Below are 19,799 nucleotides of genomic sequence, written 5' to 3'. Positions count from 1 at the left end.
ATTTTTGTATGTTAAAAAGCTGCAACCTTGATAAGATTCCATCAGAAATTCTGTGTCAGCATGAAGGAAATGTTCTGAGCAATTTTCAAACTGCTTAAGAGAAAACTGTAAACCAAGGCAGTTGTAGATGGCACGTTATTGAAAGCTTTCATAAACACTGGAAACATCTCACTGACACAATGACCTAAAAATACTTACCGAACAATCTATTTGCATTGGATCAACATCAGCCAGACTTGCTCCGATCTTCATTCGATCCTTGTGAATTCCCTTCAAGTCATCTGTCCGAAAGTTTAGTGGAAGACACCTGATTTGAATAAAGGAGAAAGAGAAAAATGCTTTCTAACTTCAGACACAGCTAGAAGACTTTTGCTTTTATAATGATGGCAAATGAATGCACAAGACCTTATAAATGAGCATAAACTTCCTGAATAGTTAAATATTTGTTCAAGTTGTTGTATATGTGATATCCATGGGTAAAGAAAGAAAGATGGTTGCCCCAGATGTTAAACTGAGTTAATGAACTACTCCCAGCACTTCAGAATATCCATGCCAATGAACACAGCGTATACATGAATGCACACTTAGAACAAGTTATTCCATATCTGGAGACCATGAACTGACCTTGATTTGTGTGATGGAAGAACCCCCCAAACCACACTGACATCTTTCAAAGATTTTTTTGCTTCTACATTCAATAAGTTACAGCCCAAGGGGATACTTATTTCATCGTGGATTAATGTTATTAATTAATAAGTAAGAATTAAGAATTAAGGAGCTGCCCACCACTGCTGCTCCTTCCTGAGGACTTTGGGACGTGTGTGCCAGAAGACACACACATCTGAAAGACATTGGGCTGAAAACTGACTCTTATTAAAATCATTTTTCTAGAAATTTGTTAAGTAGCAAAACCTCCATCATTTCCCCTGTTTATACCATTTTCTGTTATGGTGGTTTTCTTTATGACAAAACTACTGTAAAGCATAGGAGCAGCAGAATTTTATATTCAAACATGACATCGAAGTGCTCCTCCCTCCATTCCTGCCTAGAAATCAAATTACTTACTAAAAATCAACTCTAAAAATCCAGGTTTAGGGAGTCCAGTTACAGTTGTCAGTACCAGTAGATATGATTAAATATTGTCACAATTTAGAAAGTGTACAAGATAACGCATCATGGTTAGGTAGAAGCAAACTCCTCTCAAGTAGACTCCTCCCTCCCCTATTGTCCAATTTCATTAACCTTCTTAAATCTCTGTTACAGCTGTGCTGCTTCTTCCTACGTCTCTCAAAATGCTCTTCATCATCAGATGAAGACGATGAGGAAGAGGATGTGGAATCACTGTTGTGGGCTGCGTGTCTCCGTCTGCAAATGTTTAAACAAGCAAGTGACAAAATTAGAGTACACACCAAGTAATACCACAATTTAAGTGAATTCTACCTCAGAATTTACTTTGAGATCTACGACGTTTTCAGGTCATTGTACTCCTTGTGAATCTGATTTCAAAGCACATTTAAATGTTGGTGTCACAAGGAAAATCATGTATTTTTCTTAGAAAGGTAAACTGTTTAACTTTTTCACAAAGACATCTCAAACAAATTACTCCTTTTGTCCAGTCTCTGCCTCTCACACCCACACACAGAGTTTCACTCGGCATTATGCATCCATTCTGTGAAATGTAAACCTTTTAAACTTATTGACTAATTTGGCTTCAAAAACCCTTCCTTCCATAACTATCTGCTTTCAAGGATGCTAAACAACGTGCTAATACCTAGCAAGAGACAGCATTTTCCATGCCCTAACAACTGCTTAAAGGATCCAAAACCCATTTCTCATTACTACTGCAATTTGTAATTTATAATTTCATTTAGCATTTTTCTCATTTAAGAATAGTTTCATACAGAAACATTAACTAATTCAAAGAGAAACAAGATTCAGTATTTGAGTGAATGAAAAAAAAAAATCTATTGAAACTTCCATACAGGCTCTCACTCTAAATTATCTCCAGTTTAAGAAAATAATTTGTATCCTTCAAGATTAAATAGTCTAAGATTTTCAGAGGGAGATCCTGGCTTCAATTCCAGAGCAAAAGAATTTCAGTCAACACAATCTCAGCCCCAACCTTCAGAATCACCTTACAAGTGACCACAAATACTGCATGTAAAAAAGCTAATGGCTAATAAGAAGTATGGCCCCTCCAACATTTCCTTTTTTTTTATACCCTCAGACTATCACAGCAATAATCATACTAATAATTGCCACCAATCCAAACACCCTCGAAAGCATTATTCAGCATTGTGACTGACAGCCCTGTAAGAACTACCACTAACCACACACCAACCTGTCAGCTTGTTTGCAGCGAGAGCCTTGTGTCTGAGCACTTCTAAATGAGTAGCGCTGTCTGACAGGTGAAGACTGGCCCAAAAATTCCACCTTACGTTGTTTTGGCTCTGTTGAAAGTAAGGAATTTGGAATAATGTTACAAACAAGTTTAAGAGAAAGCAGGATAGTGAAGGAGGAAAAAGACGTGATGTCTTTCACCCATCTAAGTTCAGGGGAAGTTTCAAGTGATTTGAGTAGGAGGGAATGCTTTTGTTTTTTTTAAAAATCAGTGAACAGTAGAAGAAAACAAATGCACACCTGTTTTTTAAAAAGAGTAACTAAAGACCACAAACGTGTGATTATCAAGTGTGTTTAATTACTATTCTTTCAGGGATACACAGGTCATTTTTTTTACTGAAAAACACCAGTACAGAGAGATGGCAAATGTAATGTGCACAGGATACATACATTCAAAAAAATTTACTTGAAGAACGCAGATAAGAAATTTAAGTTGAGTTTGTGTGTATATTTTCATTTAAAAAAAACCCTGCACTTATATGCAAGAATTAGCGCTTAAGAGAAACTGAGCATATAACCTACTTTGCAATGGAGCTTGATAGCGCTCAACAGTTTTCCTCTGTCGAAAGTCGTAACGCTTTCGAGTGCCTTCACCATCATCATCCTCTTTCTCTTCACTTTCTTCCGATGACACTAGTGTACATAAACATAACTGTTTAAGTACTGTCGCAAATGATATGAAATTCAAAATGCACTACACATGCCTATAGGTTTTACCATTACCTTCACGTTAATGATACAATAGATCAGAAAACCCGTAACAAGTGAGACCAATTCATGGAAGATACATTCCAGAAATTATAAAACACAGAGAAGCATGCATGTAGGCATTGTTCTGACCTCACTGAAATTGCTGGGTGACTTCTCACCAGTCCTAGAACCAACAATTCTGTCATCTTGCTTAGTTAAGACATAGCTCCTCTGAAAACCACTATTTCAGAAAGTCATTTATTGTTGTTTTGAGAAAGTGTTTCAAGGAAATGTTTTTAATACTCTATAGGGGTAAAACTACACATGGTAATCCAAGTCCTAGCTCTGCCACAGATTACATGAGCAATAATGGGCAAGTCACAGGTCTGAACTTCCCCAATCAGAAAATAACATCAAATGCATACAGTTTATGGTACTAGCTTCTGTAAAGTAACTTCAAGTTTTTTGTGTAAGATGGAAGCATACAAAAAACCAGAGTGAAATTACCTAGCAAGTTCTTAATACCCTCTCACATTAATAGTGGACACCAGGTGAGGAATGGGCATGCTTGGTTCACCTACCAGCTCACTAAAATTTTCTTCATTATTCCATGGAAAGCACTACCCTTTTTATTTCTTCCCCCCCAAAGGTCACGTGGCTTTCTGAAGGTAAGTTACACAAGACACACAGACAGCACACTGAAAACTGAAAAATTATTTTGGCATCACTACCATCTCCAGTCTTTGGTACTCCACCACTCTTGTCAGAGGCAAGAATTTCTCTGCTTCTCGGCTCCTCTAGTCCTTCCCCTTGCTCCACTCAACTTCTTTACACCAACACTGACATGGTTTCCCCACTCCTTCCTGGCATGCTTTTCATTATAAAAGTGTATTATAGTTTCCTCCTAATTTAGAATACCAGAGTTTCCACTTTGATCACCAACTAACTGCCCCATCTCTTATTTCCCACCCAACAGACTATTTATAATTACTTTCTACAAGTCTCTCCTGCCCAACACCTTGAGATCCAAAACATATAGGTCCTCCCTCTAGACTGCCCATGCCTTGTATTAAAGATACTCCTATAAAGCCTTAGGAGTTGATCTTCTAACTACATCTCCAAATGATGACTCAGCTGTCCTTCTCCCTTACCGGTCAAATGCCCTTGGCATGTTTACTCATATTTCTTTTTCTTAATGCCTTACCCTACCTTGGTTTCTTTAGGTCAGCCTCTTGCTGGACTTCTGTGCGTCCAGGTGGCCTCTCACTGCTCTACAAGGTGGTCTGACCACTGCAGTTCGCACCTGGTAGCCACAGGCTGAATCAAACTAATAACAGGCCTAAGACTGCACTCTGGCACGTTCACGATGAGGAACAAGATCAGCCCAGTGCTCATTAACACCTGGACATCTACCTTGAACCTTTTTGCACGTCTCCACTGCCAGGGATCAAGTCTTACACAGTCTGTGTAACACGTACAAGATGCTGCCCTCACTGGGTACTGCATAAATCTGCTGCCCTCATTGGGTACCGCATAAATTGTCTCTTCTTCATAGTCTGATAGACAGGTGATGGGGCACAGGGCATGGTCAGTCAAGACTATTGACCAGCAAACTATTTCCATGTGACCAGTCCTTTTTATCTTTTTGCCCCTCTCTCTTCCCATTTTTCTTCCTCCCAAAATCACCTGAAGACCTCCCTCGTCCTGTCTTTGGTTTCTGCCTGCCCTAAAACCCCCACACTAAGCCCTGTGCAAACTGCATTTCCCCTGCATCTCGCAATACCTCCCACCCCTAGACAGTAAACTCTTAGTCCAAAAGATGATCTGAGAGCTGTCCCTGATGACTCCTCCGGATGGCTTTCACACCTGGGACACTGGGGCTGATGGGACGACCCTGGGAGGGGTCCAGGCAAGACAGTTGCTCCTCTTTGATTTGAGTCCTTGATTTGGGTCCCTGTCTGCCACTGTGCACCCCTGTGCTCCTCTGGACTTGTGCAGATAGGACTTGGATGGGCTGATGGCCTTGGTAGGGGCCTGGCAGAGTATTTTGGGCTCCTCCTCCTGCCACTGTCTCTCTGAGCTCTGTTGCGGGCCTGCAGAGGACGTCCAAAGTCTAACACTGGTCAGCTCAACTACTGCCACATCCTGTTCAGTCTTTAAGTACAGCCTTGCCCCATTCTGTTCCACCCAGAAAGCTCCTAACAAGGATCACTGGACTCAGGCAACTATCATTCTCCTTAAAACCTTAAAAGATTTTCCCCCTCACTTCAAACAAAGTTAATATGGCCTTTTACAATTTAACCTCGTGCTTCATGTTATTTCCCTCCGAGTACCAGGATGACGGGTCCTCATTAGCAGCCTGGACAGCAGCTTCCACTGACTACATGCTAAACACAAAAATGAACAACACTATCTTTTCCCCTGCTGGTCTTCACACCCAGAAGGAGCTTTCCATACACATCTGGCAGTCTACCCTACTTCCTGAAAATTCTTGCTGTGCTGCTCAAAACCATGAAAGCTGTCATGCTCCTGCTGTAGTGAGACCACCCCTTCTCATCCTGAGTAATACCATCCCATTTCTTTGTAATCCCACCTGTCCACAGCCATCTGTTGCCTTTGATCTTGTAAACATTTTCAAAAAGAACTGACTTTTGCTTTTTTTTTTTTTCTTTGAATAGCTGTTCTGAGCTCACTACAGTTGTTGTGCTTTAATGATGGCTGGCTGAAACCAGGACCAACAGCTCAGCTCTGGAGTCCATGACTATGGCTTGCAACGTCAACAGGAATACAGATATTTTTTTTAATAGATGAAAAATACCCATTAATTCAGCTTGTCTCAACTATTTGAGGTAAGGCTTTTGGCTAAAGCATAGTAAAGAAAACTTATAACTAACCTACAATGCCAACTTGATTTTCAGCTATTTCTTTGCAGGATCTTTGGATTCCTTTCTTTCCTCGTGAGTACATACTGAGGTTTTCCTAATTAAAACAAAACCCAAAGATCAGTCACAAATGTGCAGAAAACCTGACATGGGCATATTTGGTGCCTACACAGTAACATTATCAAGGCACTCCATGTACACAAAATATTACATTAAGGGACAGGAAGAGAGAAGAGCAACATCATTCTGGCACGCAGGATCAGTAACAAGAATTTGTGCTCTAAAATAGGGTTCAGTACATGTGATAGTTAAATACTTACCCAGACAAAAAACTGACTTTATCAATTAATCACAGGTTCATAGTTCAAAAGCATGGCAGTACACAGGACAAAGCAATTCTCAGCAAACAAAAAAGGATTCAAATGGGCATTTGAGAGATTATATACCATGTACTTACTGACAATTCTGGTTTTGTTAAAAAAAAAAATAGGGGGGGGGTATGAAAGCAGACTATGAAGGTGTTTAAAAAAATGAAGTGTCTGTCTTCAAAAAGACAGCAGAACAACTTAATTTAATAGAGCAAAACTAAGAAGAAAGTTCCTCTAGGAACAGAGGACTACTTAAGCTCACAGGCAAGGCTGCACAAGAACAAACACAGATAAAGCAGACATCAATTAATTCAATTTTTAGTAAGATTTGAAGTGAAAACCCAAGCCCTCAAACAGCTGTTTTGTAAACAGTGTCCAAAAATCATAAAGCAATTCAGAAAGCTTAGTAGAAGACTTAGTTCAGCATAGAACTGCTATTTCATGTCTTCTGAAGAAGGTACTTCCTCCACCCTTGCAGCGTATCTCCAGCATGACCATTAACATTAAGATTTTAAATTATGATTAGAGAATAAAAACAAACGTTACTTTAGACTATGCTAGTCTTTGGAAGAAGTTATCTCAGCTCACTTCAAATTATAACTAAATAATTTCCCTATGTGAAACACACCACTAACACAAAAACAGTAAAATACATTCATACATACCTCTGCACTGTGCAACACCCCAAGGCCTTCAATCATCCTCCGTCTACGCATCTTCTCCATGTCATCCATTTTTTGCAAGACTGCTTCTGCAGTACTAACATAAAAGAGTTGGCATGTAAGAGCAGCAAAGACAGGCCAGTACATAAAACCCAATGTAAAACAGTACCCACAATCAGTGACATTTTAATATAGTATGCACAAAGGAAGAGTCATTGACACTTGGTCAAGTTTTTAAGCACTACTTAAAAATTAGGTCAAATGTTTACTTTTTCATAGAAATATTTAAGAACAAGCCTTAGAGGATTTGCAAACATACACTGTTTTCAGGTTTATTTTCCCATCTTGCTGAACACAGTAAAAAAAATAATGTTTTAGCAAGAAAAAAAGAACTCTGAAGATCACAGTAAGGTAACAAGTTATGGCAGGTTTTAATAGCACTTAAGTTGCTCTGCATGATACCCCTAAGACTTTTTTAGGCCATAGCCTTCCTCAGACAACAGGTTGCTTATTCTTCTCTTTAATTTTCATGTTGATTTTCCAGGACTATATACATATATTGGAAAACATATCTCACTGCTGTTACACTTCGCAAACCTTTCAGAAAATGATGTCAATTTGGGCTTTACAAAGAGAATTAAGCCATGGATAGACAGGCAGAAACACTAGGCCTACTTTGCTTTGGCAGTATCTAACTTTCCTCAGTATCTTACCTCAACCGAGCATTATAAAAATGTCTGTAAGCATGGAATAAAAGTTAATTAAAAATGAAGGTGCTTCTGATACTAAGGACATTGAATTGGAGGGCAAGTTACATCTACTGGAAGTCATGACACAAAGCCATCATTTTGGTTCACAACACAACACAGAAACCCAGCCAGCCCATGCATAAAAGATGCTCCTCTAGTATGAAGATCTCTCCGCAACTGTCAATCCCCAAACTGACACACCAGTGGCCAGCTGGAACACTGTGTGTGCCCAAGTTCTTTACCTATGAAGCACCTTCCCAATGAATCCTGCCACACACTCTCACCCCTGCAAGTCTTCAACAGCTACAAGCACCCGTTTGCAAAAAACTCAGGTTAAACAGCTTGGCTGTGAAGTACAAAGGCCCACACCTTAGATAAACCCATTAATTAACAATAATCACAGGACATACCGGCACAGGCACAGGCAGAGGAAGAGACCCTATCTGATCAACAGCAAAGGGGAGTCTCAGCCTAACCACGGAATGCACTGGGTTCTTGTTCCCAGGCGTAACATACCTCTTTATGATGTCACACAAAGGTGAAGGTCCCTAGCCAGTAGTATGCCGCAATACCAAGGCTTGCTAAAAAGGCACATTTTAATAGCTTTGCAAGTTAATGAAACAAAACCTACTTACTTTGTTATCAGTTTGTCAAACAAGACGGATTGATTTGTAGTGCTGTAATAACTTCGTTGAAGTCTGCAGCTTCGGCGGACCTCCAAATCCCCATTTTCTTCACGGACTTGTTCTGCAGCTTTTGCATCAGCTCTGGTCTTCAGCGTTCTAGTGACTAAAATGCATACAATATATAAAATATTCTGAGATAGAAAATATATTACTCCCTTTATTTCACCATTGTTACAGTAAAATGTAAAAAAATCTGCAGTGGATTGATTTTTTTTTTTTTTTAAGACTAATTAGAAGTTATTGTCATGACCACAGCATTCAACTAAAATTATGTTTAAACTACCGACTTAAAAGCATGACTGATATAGCAACTTTTTAATAGACTGGAAAGTCAGTCTGATGAAAACACACACACAACTTTTTTTCCATGCAGGAGGCAAGTTTATTCCCGTTACTTCTTACTGAAAAACAACAAATACCTCTCTCTAAGGTCTTCTTAATCCATTCATGTAAAATTGTACCTAATAGGTTTTGTTAAAAATTGTTCCTGTGGCAAGTCTCTTCTTAGGATTCAAATTTTTAGTACACTGTTTAAGGATGCATCACTTTTTCTGCATCATAACACAAAAGCTCTCAAAGAAATGACTCAAGATAAACTCCCAAATACAAAAGAACTCAAAAGTTTGCTTGCTTTAAGAAAAGAACTGCATGGTATTTACCACACAGCATCCTTTACCACGGGTTCGTTACCTGCACTATCATTTAAAATTTAATTTATCATTAAAGAGAAGTCAGTGAGAAAGCAGCAGATACATCACCGTGTTAGTATAAACACCGCTATGCTTTGATATTGCATATCAAATATGAATATGATGCACATGATATGCATCATCAACTATAAAACTAAGTTTGAACTCAGTAAATAACAATTTACATTGCATATGTACAACCTGAATTACTGCACACCAAGTGTATTTCAGGCCCCTTTCCACATTCAGCCAGTGGCTGGCAGGATGCTGACGGGAGTTAAGCAACTTTCCCAGAGGCCAGCAAGCAGCCTCACGGCACCAAGCCTCTGTGTGTACTCAGAACAGCAATTCATTTCCAAGGTAAATCGCTGAACTTCAGTGACCTTACCCACATCAGTGGGTTTGTACATCTCACAACCTAACTAGCTTTTTAACTCCCATATATTACAGCACTGCAATATCACCTCCCATTTGCAAGAACCACTTTCAATTAATTTGTGTCCTGCAGACTCCAGAAAATCCACACCATGAAGAAACCTGAGCTAAGGAACAGATTCTCTAGTGCCTAAGAGCAGATTGGAATTCATGCTGCATTTCCCCCAAGACAGAAAGGCCTTAATAGCATATCCTCCTATTTTCATCTACCTCTTTTCAAAAGCACAGAGGAAGTCCACTATCTTTGAGATACGTGTTCTCGCAACTTCAACTGATTCTGGCTCATGAGTTCAGAAGTTTTTGGGGCCAGGTTAAATAGAGTGACCAAATGCAATCCTCAGAAACCAGGCTACAAAGGAATCCTAAGGAATTACCACTACTTACTTTCTTTATAGTTGTCTTTTTTTTGGTCTGATTTCGGCTTTGCCAACTGCCTACATTAAAGACAGAGGAAAGGAGAAAATAATTACTGTATTAGAATTATTGTACAGAAGTATTCTATTGCATTTTATAGTTCCCCCTGAAGACTGGGGAACCTCGCCAAGTTTATAATCTGGTGCTCTACACCATGCAAAGAAAAGCCTGTGGACCACAAGGAGGATTCAGATCCCAAGCCTGCCGTGTACCATATGCACACAGTTCTGTAAGGACAGACATTTCCTAACCTACTTATCTTCAGGTCTCAATAGGGCAAGTATCATCTCAGTAACTGAAGCTGAGATCTCAAAGCGGCTGGGAAAAGATGCATGTTTTTTATACAAGCAGAAGACTTTTACCAAGTGTGATTCTCACTCGAAGATACTGACACCAACATTAACAGAATCATACCCCTCTGCAGATTTTTATCTGTAGATTTATCATGACATGACTCATTGCAAATGCTTTCCATTTTCCTTTTCATTCTATAGATTGAACTGAGAATGAACACCTAGAAATACAATACCTTGTAAAGTGACTTCGATTGACATTTTCACTTAGTATTTCCATGCTTTTGTCAAAGCTGGAGTCTGAACAGGGCGGCATGTTTTTTCTCATTGATCTTGAACAGTGTCCATTGAAACATTCAATTTTGCCAGAGGAAAATTCCTAGGTGAAGAAAGAAATAAGAATGTATTTGTCTGAACCATATATGTTGAGTTAAGAAGGAAATTCTGCCTCATTTAGGCAAGTTTATTCTGTAACTCTCCTGACTCAGTAAGTTAACGGCATGTAAGCCTTGAACTACTTCTGCACCAAGAAGTAGCTCTCGAGGAAAAAAAAAAAAACCAGCTTTCAAAGCTAAAGCTCCCCTCTGCCACACTTTTCTCGTGGACAACTTGAGCTTAATATCCTCTGAAAAAATTACTGCAGCAAAGTCTTTCATATAAACTCAAGTGTTTCATGAAAACAAACGACCAAAAAACCCACTTTTTTTTTTAATTTCAAAATTGGTTCAGAGGAGCAATCAAGCTTGACCTTGCACATCCTGGGATTAAGATCTAGTTAGGGGAGTTTTTCTCCTATCTTGGTTCCATTTGTAACTGCATTCAGAGGGACATTCAAAGACTTCATTCGGGAGGATGGCATTTATCTACAGGAAACCAAAGGGAACGGAAAATATAATTTTTTTTTTACAGCTGTTCATCTTGTTCACATTGGCATTTCTGCAAGGTAGATGAGTACTACTCACTTCTACTAAGCAAGGAAAGCTGTGATGACCATGAGAGGGAGTTTGTTCCATTTACAACCCAAAGTTTAATTAAGAGTATGCCAAACTAAATCACACTGAAAAGGGCAGAAAACAGACCAGATTATTCTACTTGTTCACATGAACTTTACAAAAAGGCTTCTTCCGATGGCTACTTCCATTAGTAGCTGATGGAGACGATGACAGAAGTGTGATGACACTTCTGCAGTGGTCACTACAAGAGGGTAATGATGCACATGCAAAGCCCTTGCAGGGTATCCTGGTTTCAGCCAGGATAGAGTTAACTTTCTTCTTAGTAGCTGGTGCAGTGATGCTGCTGTGTTTTGGATTTGGTGTGAGAACAACATTGATAACACACTGATGTTTTCAGTTGTTGCCAGGTAATGTTTATACCAAGTCAAGGACTTTTCAGTTTCTCGGGCCCTGCCAGGGAGAGGGCTGTAGGGGCACAGGAAATAGGGAAGGGACACAGCCAGGACAGCAGACCCGAACTAGCCAAAGGGATATTCCATACCATATGACATTGTGCTCAGTATAGAAACTAGGCGGGGGTGGCCTTGGCCAGGGCTGCCAGTTGCTGCTTATGGACTAGCTGGCCATTAGTCATCAAGTGGTGAGCAGCTGTACTGTGCATCACTTGTTTTCTTTTCTCCCTTCTCTTCGGATTTCATTCCTCTCCCCTTCTCCCTCCTTTTCATTATAATTGTTATAATATTATTGTTTTTATTTTACTTCAATTACTAAATCGCTCTTATCTCATCCCTCAAGTTTTACGGTCCTTGCCGATTCTCTTTCCCATCCCTCAGGGGCATGGGGGATTGAGCAATCAGCTGCATGGTACTTAGTTACTGGCTGGGGTTAAACCACAACAATGTAAGACGACCCTTAACGAGGGGCAGCCTCCTCTGTCAGTTACCTTTAACATTTTTCCTCTCAAAGGCTTAAGAAATTGTAAGTTCAAAGGCTTTCTGTTACTTTAATTTGACACAGCCCTACCTTTATTTGAAGAAGGCAGGTTTTTGTGCATGCTCACACACAGGAGCCTGCACAAAAAGACTGTACTTCCAGCATTTATCCCCGAGACAACTAGAAAAAAAAAAAACACACCTTAGGCCAGGAAATAACAATGTTCTCTCACCTGCAAAGGTACTTGTATTATTCCTACAGCTGGCAAGACCACAGCTTATATACCATTCTGTAAAATCTACAGGCATGCCTGGGAACTACCTATAATGTCATCTTATGTGGTTAAAGGCTAATCTGCATAAAACAAAAGCATCAGGGAAGCACCGTTGGGTAGAGGCACCCCAGTAACAGCACTGGGGAGCAGCCCAGCCCCACTCCCTGCGAGGCCATCTATCAACCCAAAGCCTGGCTCAGGGTAAGGGACCCCTGGGGCCTGGAGGGTCACCTAATAGACCCAGCAATGGCCTCTGCCAAGAAGGAGTCATTATGGGATGCCGATTACTAGAGTCTGTCCTCGCTTCTTATTTAATGGCATTTCTGGCTGGGTGCCATGGCACAGAGGTCCAAGTGCCAGCAGTGGGAGAAAGGGCCACGCTCCCCGTGGCTCACACCATCACTGACAGACATGAAGCCAGCATAACTGGCAAGTCACTCAAGTTTTAGGAACCAGGTACTGGAAAGGCCACAAGTCCAGGACAGACATGGGAGGGGGTGGGGGTGTCAGAGCCAAGTGCTAGGCTAGGGGCTGCTACTTGGAGAAGCCATACGTCTGGGCCAGTGACCCTCCTGCATCTGTGCATGAGGTAACCAGGAGGCCAGGTCACTGGTTTGACTGAGTGCCCAAGGACAGTTACAGAGGGATATACATAGTACATGTTAAAAACAAACAACAAAAACCACAAACAAAAAACCCCACCCAAAAAGCCTGTAAACAAGCACCACCCCAATAATTTCTTACTTCAGCAGACTTGAAACTAATGAAGAAATATACATTAATGCACACAACTGAAAATCCTGAAAAAGAGTTTTGCTGGAAGGAAACAGGCATCCACTACAAGCATCACCCCAAGGCAGGGCTCCCCTGAAGAGCAGCCCACTTCTGAGCAGAATCTGCTCTGCCTGTATGAAAATGCAGGACACCCTGCAGAGAAAAGCGTGACTTGGAAAGAGCAGAGAAGAATTTAGTTTGAAGGCTGCATTAAAAAGAATGTACTCAAAGCAAACTGGTTCAGTTATTAAAGTATTAAAGTATCTGAGATGCAGATAGTACAACCTGTCCTGTAAGTCATCCTGTATAATCGTGGCAGTTGTCTCTTTTCTACTAGAGTAAAATTATAAAAAGCTTAATTAAAATGTTCACCCGTTAAAACACTTTAACCTAAAACTAAGGTAACCCCCGCAACCTACATAAAGCACAAATTAGTCCTGATTGCTAAACAGAGCTTTGTTTTTAAAGCACCCGAAGCAGCACCCATATCCATCTGACCGCAGAGTATTCCAGAGGCCCCTCAGCCCGGCCGGGATGCCCCCCCAGCACACACTCATTTCGTGTCAAACGCGGGTTTTGATGCACTTTTGCCATCAGAATAGCCAGCGCTCTCCCTCCAAGCGTCACCCCAACAAAGCAGGCTCGAAGATCTTTTTGCGATAACTTTGGAAGGTACCGAAGGCAATCGAAACACAGGGGGAAGGGCCCAGGCAGACAGCACACCCGGCCGCACGGCGCTGCCAAACGTTTCCGCCCAGGGACTGCGCACCCCGGTCCGGGGCTAGGGGGGCCCAGAGCGGCTGCGGAGGGCGACTGCGAGCGCGGCTGTAGGCGTTCACCCCACGTACTCTCCTCCTCAACTCCTCTTCTCCTCCCCTCACATGACACCGAACTCCGGTGCTTTTGCGCGGGGACTGGGCTCTCCCAGCCCCTCCCGCAACGGCTCCCGCAGGCACGGCCGTTCCCCCGCCGCGCCGCCTCCCCGCGCCCCCACCCCAGTGCCGGCCCCGCCGGACCGAGACCCATCTCCCCGCGGAGCCGCGGCTCCCACCTCCGCCTGGTACTCACGGCCTTGTCGGTTGTCCTGGGCCCCCTGGATCCCTCGGCCCTGGCGGCGGCCGAGGCGGCCCCGGAGCGCGTCCAGATGCGGCGGCTGCCGAGCGACGAGGACTCCAAGGAGATGAACTCGGAGCTGGACTCCATAAGGCTGGAGAAGGTGGCACGAAGGCGGCGGCTACCGCTGTCCGACGGCCCGGGCGAGCGAGCGGCACTGCTGCGCAGCACCACCATGGCGAAGGGACGGCGAGACGGTTACTGAACCTACCTGCGCACCGCGTTCCCGCCGCTGGATCCCTCCGCCTCACCGCCCCGCTGCCCGCCCCGCTCTCCCCGCAGGCTCCTCTCCCTGGCGCAGCTAGTCCCGGCCGGCGTGGCGGAAGGACACGGTCTGCACTGCGTCCTTTCGATATTTTTGGCGCGGAAAAAGTGGAGCGGGTTGTTTTACCGGCGGGGGATTGGCTCGGCCGCGCGCGCTGCGCTCGCCGTCTTCCCGCCGACAGGGGGCGGGGCTGGCCGGGGCCGCCTCTTAAAGGGGCCGCTCTCCCGCGCGGTAGCGGTGCGGCTTCTCGTCCTTCCGTGTCCCGTTTTGAGGAGGCCCCTCCGGGCGTGAGGGGCTGCGCTTGCCGCACTTTCAGGCCGCTGCTCCGGCGGCGCCTGAGAAGCGCCGAGGCGAGCTGGGGCGGTGGCCCCGTTCCCTCAGGGACGGCGTAGCCGGCAGTTCCTGCGCCGCCGCCCGGGGCCGGCCATGGCAAGGCCTCCAGCCGCCTATGAGGCGGCGGTGCCGCCCCGCCCCGCCTGCACCTACACCAGCTGCTATTGGTAAGGGCCGCGGGGGCGGGCCAGGGGGTACCCCCACACCCCAGCCACACAACCCCCACACCCCGACGCACCCCCACAGCCTCCCTCACTCCCCACACCCCCCCACAGAGCCCCCCCCAAGGGACACACCCACACTTATTCCCCCCCCTACACACCCCAGCCCCCCCAGACACACAATCCCCCTCACACCCCCACAGAGCCCCCCCAAGACACACACACTCACCTCCCCACCCTTCACACACCCCCAGCACCCCCCCATGTGTCCCCTCCCACACACACTCTAGACGTGCCCCCACACCCCCACAGAGCCCCCCAAGACATACACTCACTCACCTCCCACCCTCCAGATACCCTTAGCTCCCCCCACATCCCCTCCCCCCCCCCCCGACACCGCCCCCCCTTCACACACACACCCCACAGCCCCTCACTCCACCCATAACACCCCCCCACCCAACACCCCACACCCCGTGAGGCATTAGGGCGGCAGGAGTGGTGAGCGATACTGGTGGGCTGTGCCAGCCTGTGTTTGGGCTGGGAGGCTTATCTTAAAACCACCTGTGACCCACAGAGCCTCTGGCCTCGAACGGAGTTCATGTGGGTCGACGTCCCAGCAGGTGTTGCTCCTCAGCTCACCTCTGTTTGCTAGAAATGAAGTTGGGGATAAAAATTAATAAATTGTTGTATTTTACAGTGAAGAAAATGTTTGGAAACTTTGTGACTACATCAGGAGCCAGGATCAATACCCTTTAGAAGAATTTTATGCTGTTTTCATATCCAATGATAGGAGGATGGTGAGTCAATGAGATGTGATCTGAATGCAGCTATGGAGACACTCGGGCCTTTAGACCGCAGCCCGACGTAGGCAACACATGTTCCCAGGCTTTTAGACCACAGCCCAACCTGTAAGTGAGACATGGTCCAAAACCCTCTTGAAGCTCGCTTTGGCTCAGAGGCATGCAGACCACACCATGTGAGATCTTGTAGTTACTTGATGCATTCATGACCAATGGGAAAAGGCGTGATGCCCCTATGAGCTGGGGGGGTAATTCTTCCCTGCAATCTGTCAGTTTAGGAGAAGAATTATATTATGTGGTCCAGAATTGTATCTCTAACTTCATGTTCCTGAAAGACCAAAACACGAGAATGTTTTCTGGCTGCAGCACAGATGTAAACTGATGAAATGGATAGGTTAGCAAAAAACTCACCCATTATCCCAAAATTAATCTGTATTAATCCAAAAGGTTTTATTTACTTTGGATTTATTCACTTAAAACTTTCAGATTCCACTCTGGAAGCAGAAATCAGGACATGGAGATGAGCCTGTTGTCTGGGTAAGGCATTCTGTCCTCTTGGTAATTTCAAGTGCATGCTTCTATAGTTGATAGCTGCAGGAATAGACGTGGGCAGTGTCAGCCATCTTTACTATCTTTACTTAAGTTCCATCTGAACTTAAAGAAACATTGTTTTACTGTGATGGTGTCAGAGCACTGGGACAGGTTGCCAGCAGAGTCTGTGGAGTCTCCATGCATGGAGATACACAGAAGCCGCCTGGACATGGTCCCAGTCAGCTGGCTCTAGGTGTCCCTAGATCCTAGTTGAACCAGATGACCTCCAGAGATCCCTTCCAACCTCAACCATTCTATAGTTTTGTATTAATATTTATTATTCTTTTACCACAGATTTATAAAGAGCCTAAATTTGGTGCTCCTTTTTACCATGCATAGTAAATTAACAGTGAGACAGTCAGTAAAATCTACACCTGACAAACCTTAACATCAGTAAGAGTACATAACAGATTTGTGAAAATTATTATTTGGGTATTGTTGAGGCTACCAGCTTTGTAGAATTTTAAGTAGATGTCTGTATTTGTAAGAAATAGATGGATGAAAATATCCATGTAGGCCTGACAGAAAATAAAAAAATACAAGAAAGATATATATCCAGGTATCAGCAATTAAACTGACTCACAAATGGTGGCTTTGGAGCACCATTTGATCAATCAATATAATTCAGTAATTGCCACTATAGAATTCCTTTAAAATACGTGTTATTACAGAGTTCTTTCAGTTATCTGGCATGGAAAAAACCCTCTATTTCTTGTGGCATTTTGTTTCTGAAATTCTGCAGAATCTGCAGACTTCTGAAGTTCTGTGATTTCCGAATCATTCATTGTTTCCCAAAATATCAGTATGCTTAGAGTACAAAAAAGGTTTAGTTTAAAAAGAGACCCAAGTGTTATGAAGGGTCTAAAAAGGAATAGGAGAATCAGGAAAGGTCACTGCAGAATGTGGATTTCTCATAAAAATTCATGGATTGAAGTTCTGAAGTTTCAGTGGATCCTAGGATATGTAAAGCTTGTGATTAATTTTTCTTATACTCTGTAACAGATTATTCTAAATAGTGTTGCATGCAGGTGTATATGTATATTGGTCTGGCAAAATAGCTTGCCCAAGATATTTTTCATTCCAGTCCCTTTGTAGTTTTGTTTAATTTTGGAAGTGTCAAAAGACAGTGCTTCAGACTCTTTTTGTGAGTGGTTTTAATGTAAGCTTTAGTAAGTTGTTAAGAGCTACCTTCAAATTAATTTTGGAAAACAGCAGTGTGTGTACCTGACACCTAACATAAGGAATGGTAGTGTCTCCAAACCTCCACCACACTTCTATTCCTTACCAGTTAAGGAATAAAAATGCACCTCATAACCCAAGAGTCAAGACATAGTTACCATGAAAAAGTGTGATATTATACCCACAGGCATGTTTTCCCAGCTTCAAGAGCTACTACACCATTTGCTGCTCTTTCAGTTGCATGCTGTTTTTTTCGGGGGCTTCTGGCAGCCAAGTGCTCGGCAGTGAAATTCACAGAATGTGTTACTGCAACAGTTACATCATCTCTTATTAGAAGAGATCGCTAAATAATGTTAAGCTATCATTATATATTGTTGTGAGCTTTTATTTAGAGCTGGGTCTATGACAAAAACGTTTATCCCACTCAACTTTTGTGTGAGATAGAGATTTACTGTTTTCTTAGGTGTTAGCATATGCTTTAGTTTAGCTGTCCGGGCTTAAATCAAAGGAGGCTGCAAAGGAACAGGGAGAATACCAAGGTTTCTTGAAAGGCGTGATAGGTGACACAGGCGTTAGGAACCTGGTGCCAGAAATGTTACAGGTTTAATACTTCAAGGGCAGAAAGCAGGATTTAAAGAAAGGATCTGTAGCTTCTGCTGTTAGGAAGCATTTTTTTCACTCTTTGCCAATTTCTCAGTAACAGCTGTTGAACTAATAGCAATTCCTCTTCTTCCCAGGACTACCATGTTATCCTACTTCATGTTTCCAGCAGGGAGCAGAACTTCATTTATGATCTTGACACAGTGTTGCCGTTTCCATGTCCTTTTGATGTGTACAGTGTGGAGGCCTTTAGGTTGGATGACAGCCTTCGTCCCGAATTTCACAGGTGATGACATGAAATATAAAGACTGTGAATGTTATTTCATGAAATCAAAGTTGAAGTTCTTTTTGTGGATGTGTAGTGACAGGTTTTTTGCTGTACTCCAGTAAAATAAATGCACTGTGTATTTTTCTAAAGCTCTTTACCTTAGTCATCAAAAGCCCTTTTCTTTCCTACTGCTTTTTAAAACTGCTTGACACAATATTGCTGATTGATGTATTTAGTGAAATTAATGCTCTTTGATGGGAGGCAAGGGCTCTTGTTCTGAGTGACTAATGCAGTATTGCATACATGCATCTTTTGATACAGTTTTGCATTATTATTTAGGAAAATCAGGATGATTCGAGCAGATTTGTACTTGAAGACATTTGCTTCTGACAGATCTCATATGAAAGATGCAAATGGGAAGTGGCAGAAACCTCCTCCTTCATACCCTTGCATTGAAACTGCAGGTAAGCTGCCAGAGCTCCTTTTTCCTGCTTGCAGTGTTGAATGACATAGTCCATGATGCACACAAGAAATAAATATGCTTCCATAACATGTGTCCGGAAGCACATTCAGCTAGCTTATTATTTCATGTGGGAAAAAATGGGGCTATGAAGCGTTTGGCACTTCCTTTTCTGAACATGTAAAATCTAGCATGCCTCCTGGCATTTACCGTTATCAAACATTAATTACTGATCTTCATAACTGAGCAGAGAATGAGAGGCAAGTAATACTGTTCTCTTATTACAGCAGGGAATGAAGGAAAGAGGCCAAATAACTTGCTTAGGGGTCACAAAGTGCATTTTTAGCACACCGATTAGACCATATTTTAGTTGTCAGGTCCCGTCCTGCCAGAGCAGGTGATCATGACAGGAAGATGTTTTTAGGCTCTGTCCAACATGCTGGGTTTGCCTGCACAAGATGTTTGAGGTCTCTCTACCAGGCAAATGGACCTGAAGACGCTTTAAGGCAAACTGGCAAGTCACCAAATTTTTCCCCAAGCCTTAAGGCCTCTTTTATGTGATCAACTAGATAATAGCCTCTGGGCCAAGCAGAGAGAGAAGTAAAGACTTACCATCTCTTCTATTGTATAGAGCTGCCTAAACTATTCTTACCACACAGTACTTCAGCTTATTCTAATCCTGTGTTTGGCAAACTGGCTAGCATTTTGCTGTTTGTTTGTTCTCTCATTTTCTTCCCAGATGGCAAAAAGCGTGGTGAAGTTTTGCTTTCAGAGTTTTCATGTTATTGGTCTGCATGTTTGGTTTTGTTGCTTTTTTAATAATGCAG

The 19,799-nt window shown here is 42.9% G+C and overlaps 2 protein-coding genes across 7 annotated transcripts in view; one reads left to right on the top strand and one right to left on the bottom strand.

Annotated features, from left to right (window-relative positions):
- Nucleotides 1–14,646, bottom strand: part of ATAD2 (ATPase family AAA domain containing 2) — a 33,812-nt gene extending 19,166 nt beyond the window's left edge. The window contains exons 1-10 of one of the 4 annotated variants that reach the window (XM_080378195.1): nt 14,271–14,515; nt 10,505–10,647; nt 9,946–9,995; nt 8,387–8,540; nt 7,006–7,099; nt 5,985–6,069; nt 2,923–3,033; nt 2,342–2,450; nt 1,243–1,365; nt 199–307 (exon numbers count right to left, since the gene is read on the bottom strand). In XM_080378195.1, coding sequence (XP_080234321.1) covers nt 199–307; nt 1,243–1,365; nt 2,342–2,450; nt 2,923–3,033; nt 5,985–6,069; nt 7,006–7,099; nt 8,387–8,540; nt 9,946–9,995; nt 10,505–10,647; nt 14,271–14,492 — 1,200 coding nt within the window. In that variant the 5' untranslated portion in view covers nt 14,493–14,515. The other 3 variants (XM_080378198.1, XM_080378196.1, XM_080378197.1) reach the window with 3 other exon arrangements.
- Nucleotides 14,647–14,946: 300 nt separating this feature from the next.
- NTAQ1 (N-terminal glutamine amidase 1) overlaps nt 14,947–19,799 on the top strand; it is a 37,925-nt gene continuing 33,072 nt past the window's right edge. For all 3 annotated transcript variants that reach the window (XM_080378231.1, XM_080378230.1, XM_080378229.1), the window contains exons 1-5: nt 14,947–15,080; nt 15,772–15,871; nt 16,361–16,411; nt 18,382–18,530; nt 18,852–18,976. In XM_080378231.1, coding sequence (XP_080234357.1) covers nt 15,007–15,080; nt 15,772–15,871; nt 16,361–16,411; nt 18,382–18,530; nt 18,852–18,976 — 499 coding nt within the window. In that variant the 5' untranslated portion in view covers nt 14,947–15,006. The remainder of the gene's footprint in view (nt 15,081–15,771; nt 15,872–16,360; nt 16,412–18,381; nt 18,531–18,851; nt 18,977–19,799) is intronic.

The sequence above is a fragment of the Falco punctatus genome (genome assembly GCF_963210335.1).
Source record: "Falco punctatus genome assembly, chromosome: 3".
NCBI classification, from domain to species: Eukaryota; Metazoa; Chordata; class Aves; order Falconiformes; family Falconidae; genus Falco; species Falco punctatus.
This window is presented reverse-complemented; position numbering and strand designations above follow the sequence as displayed.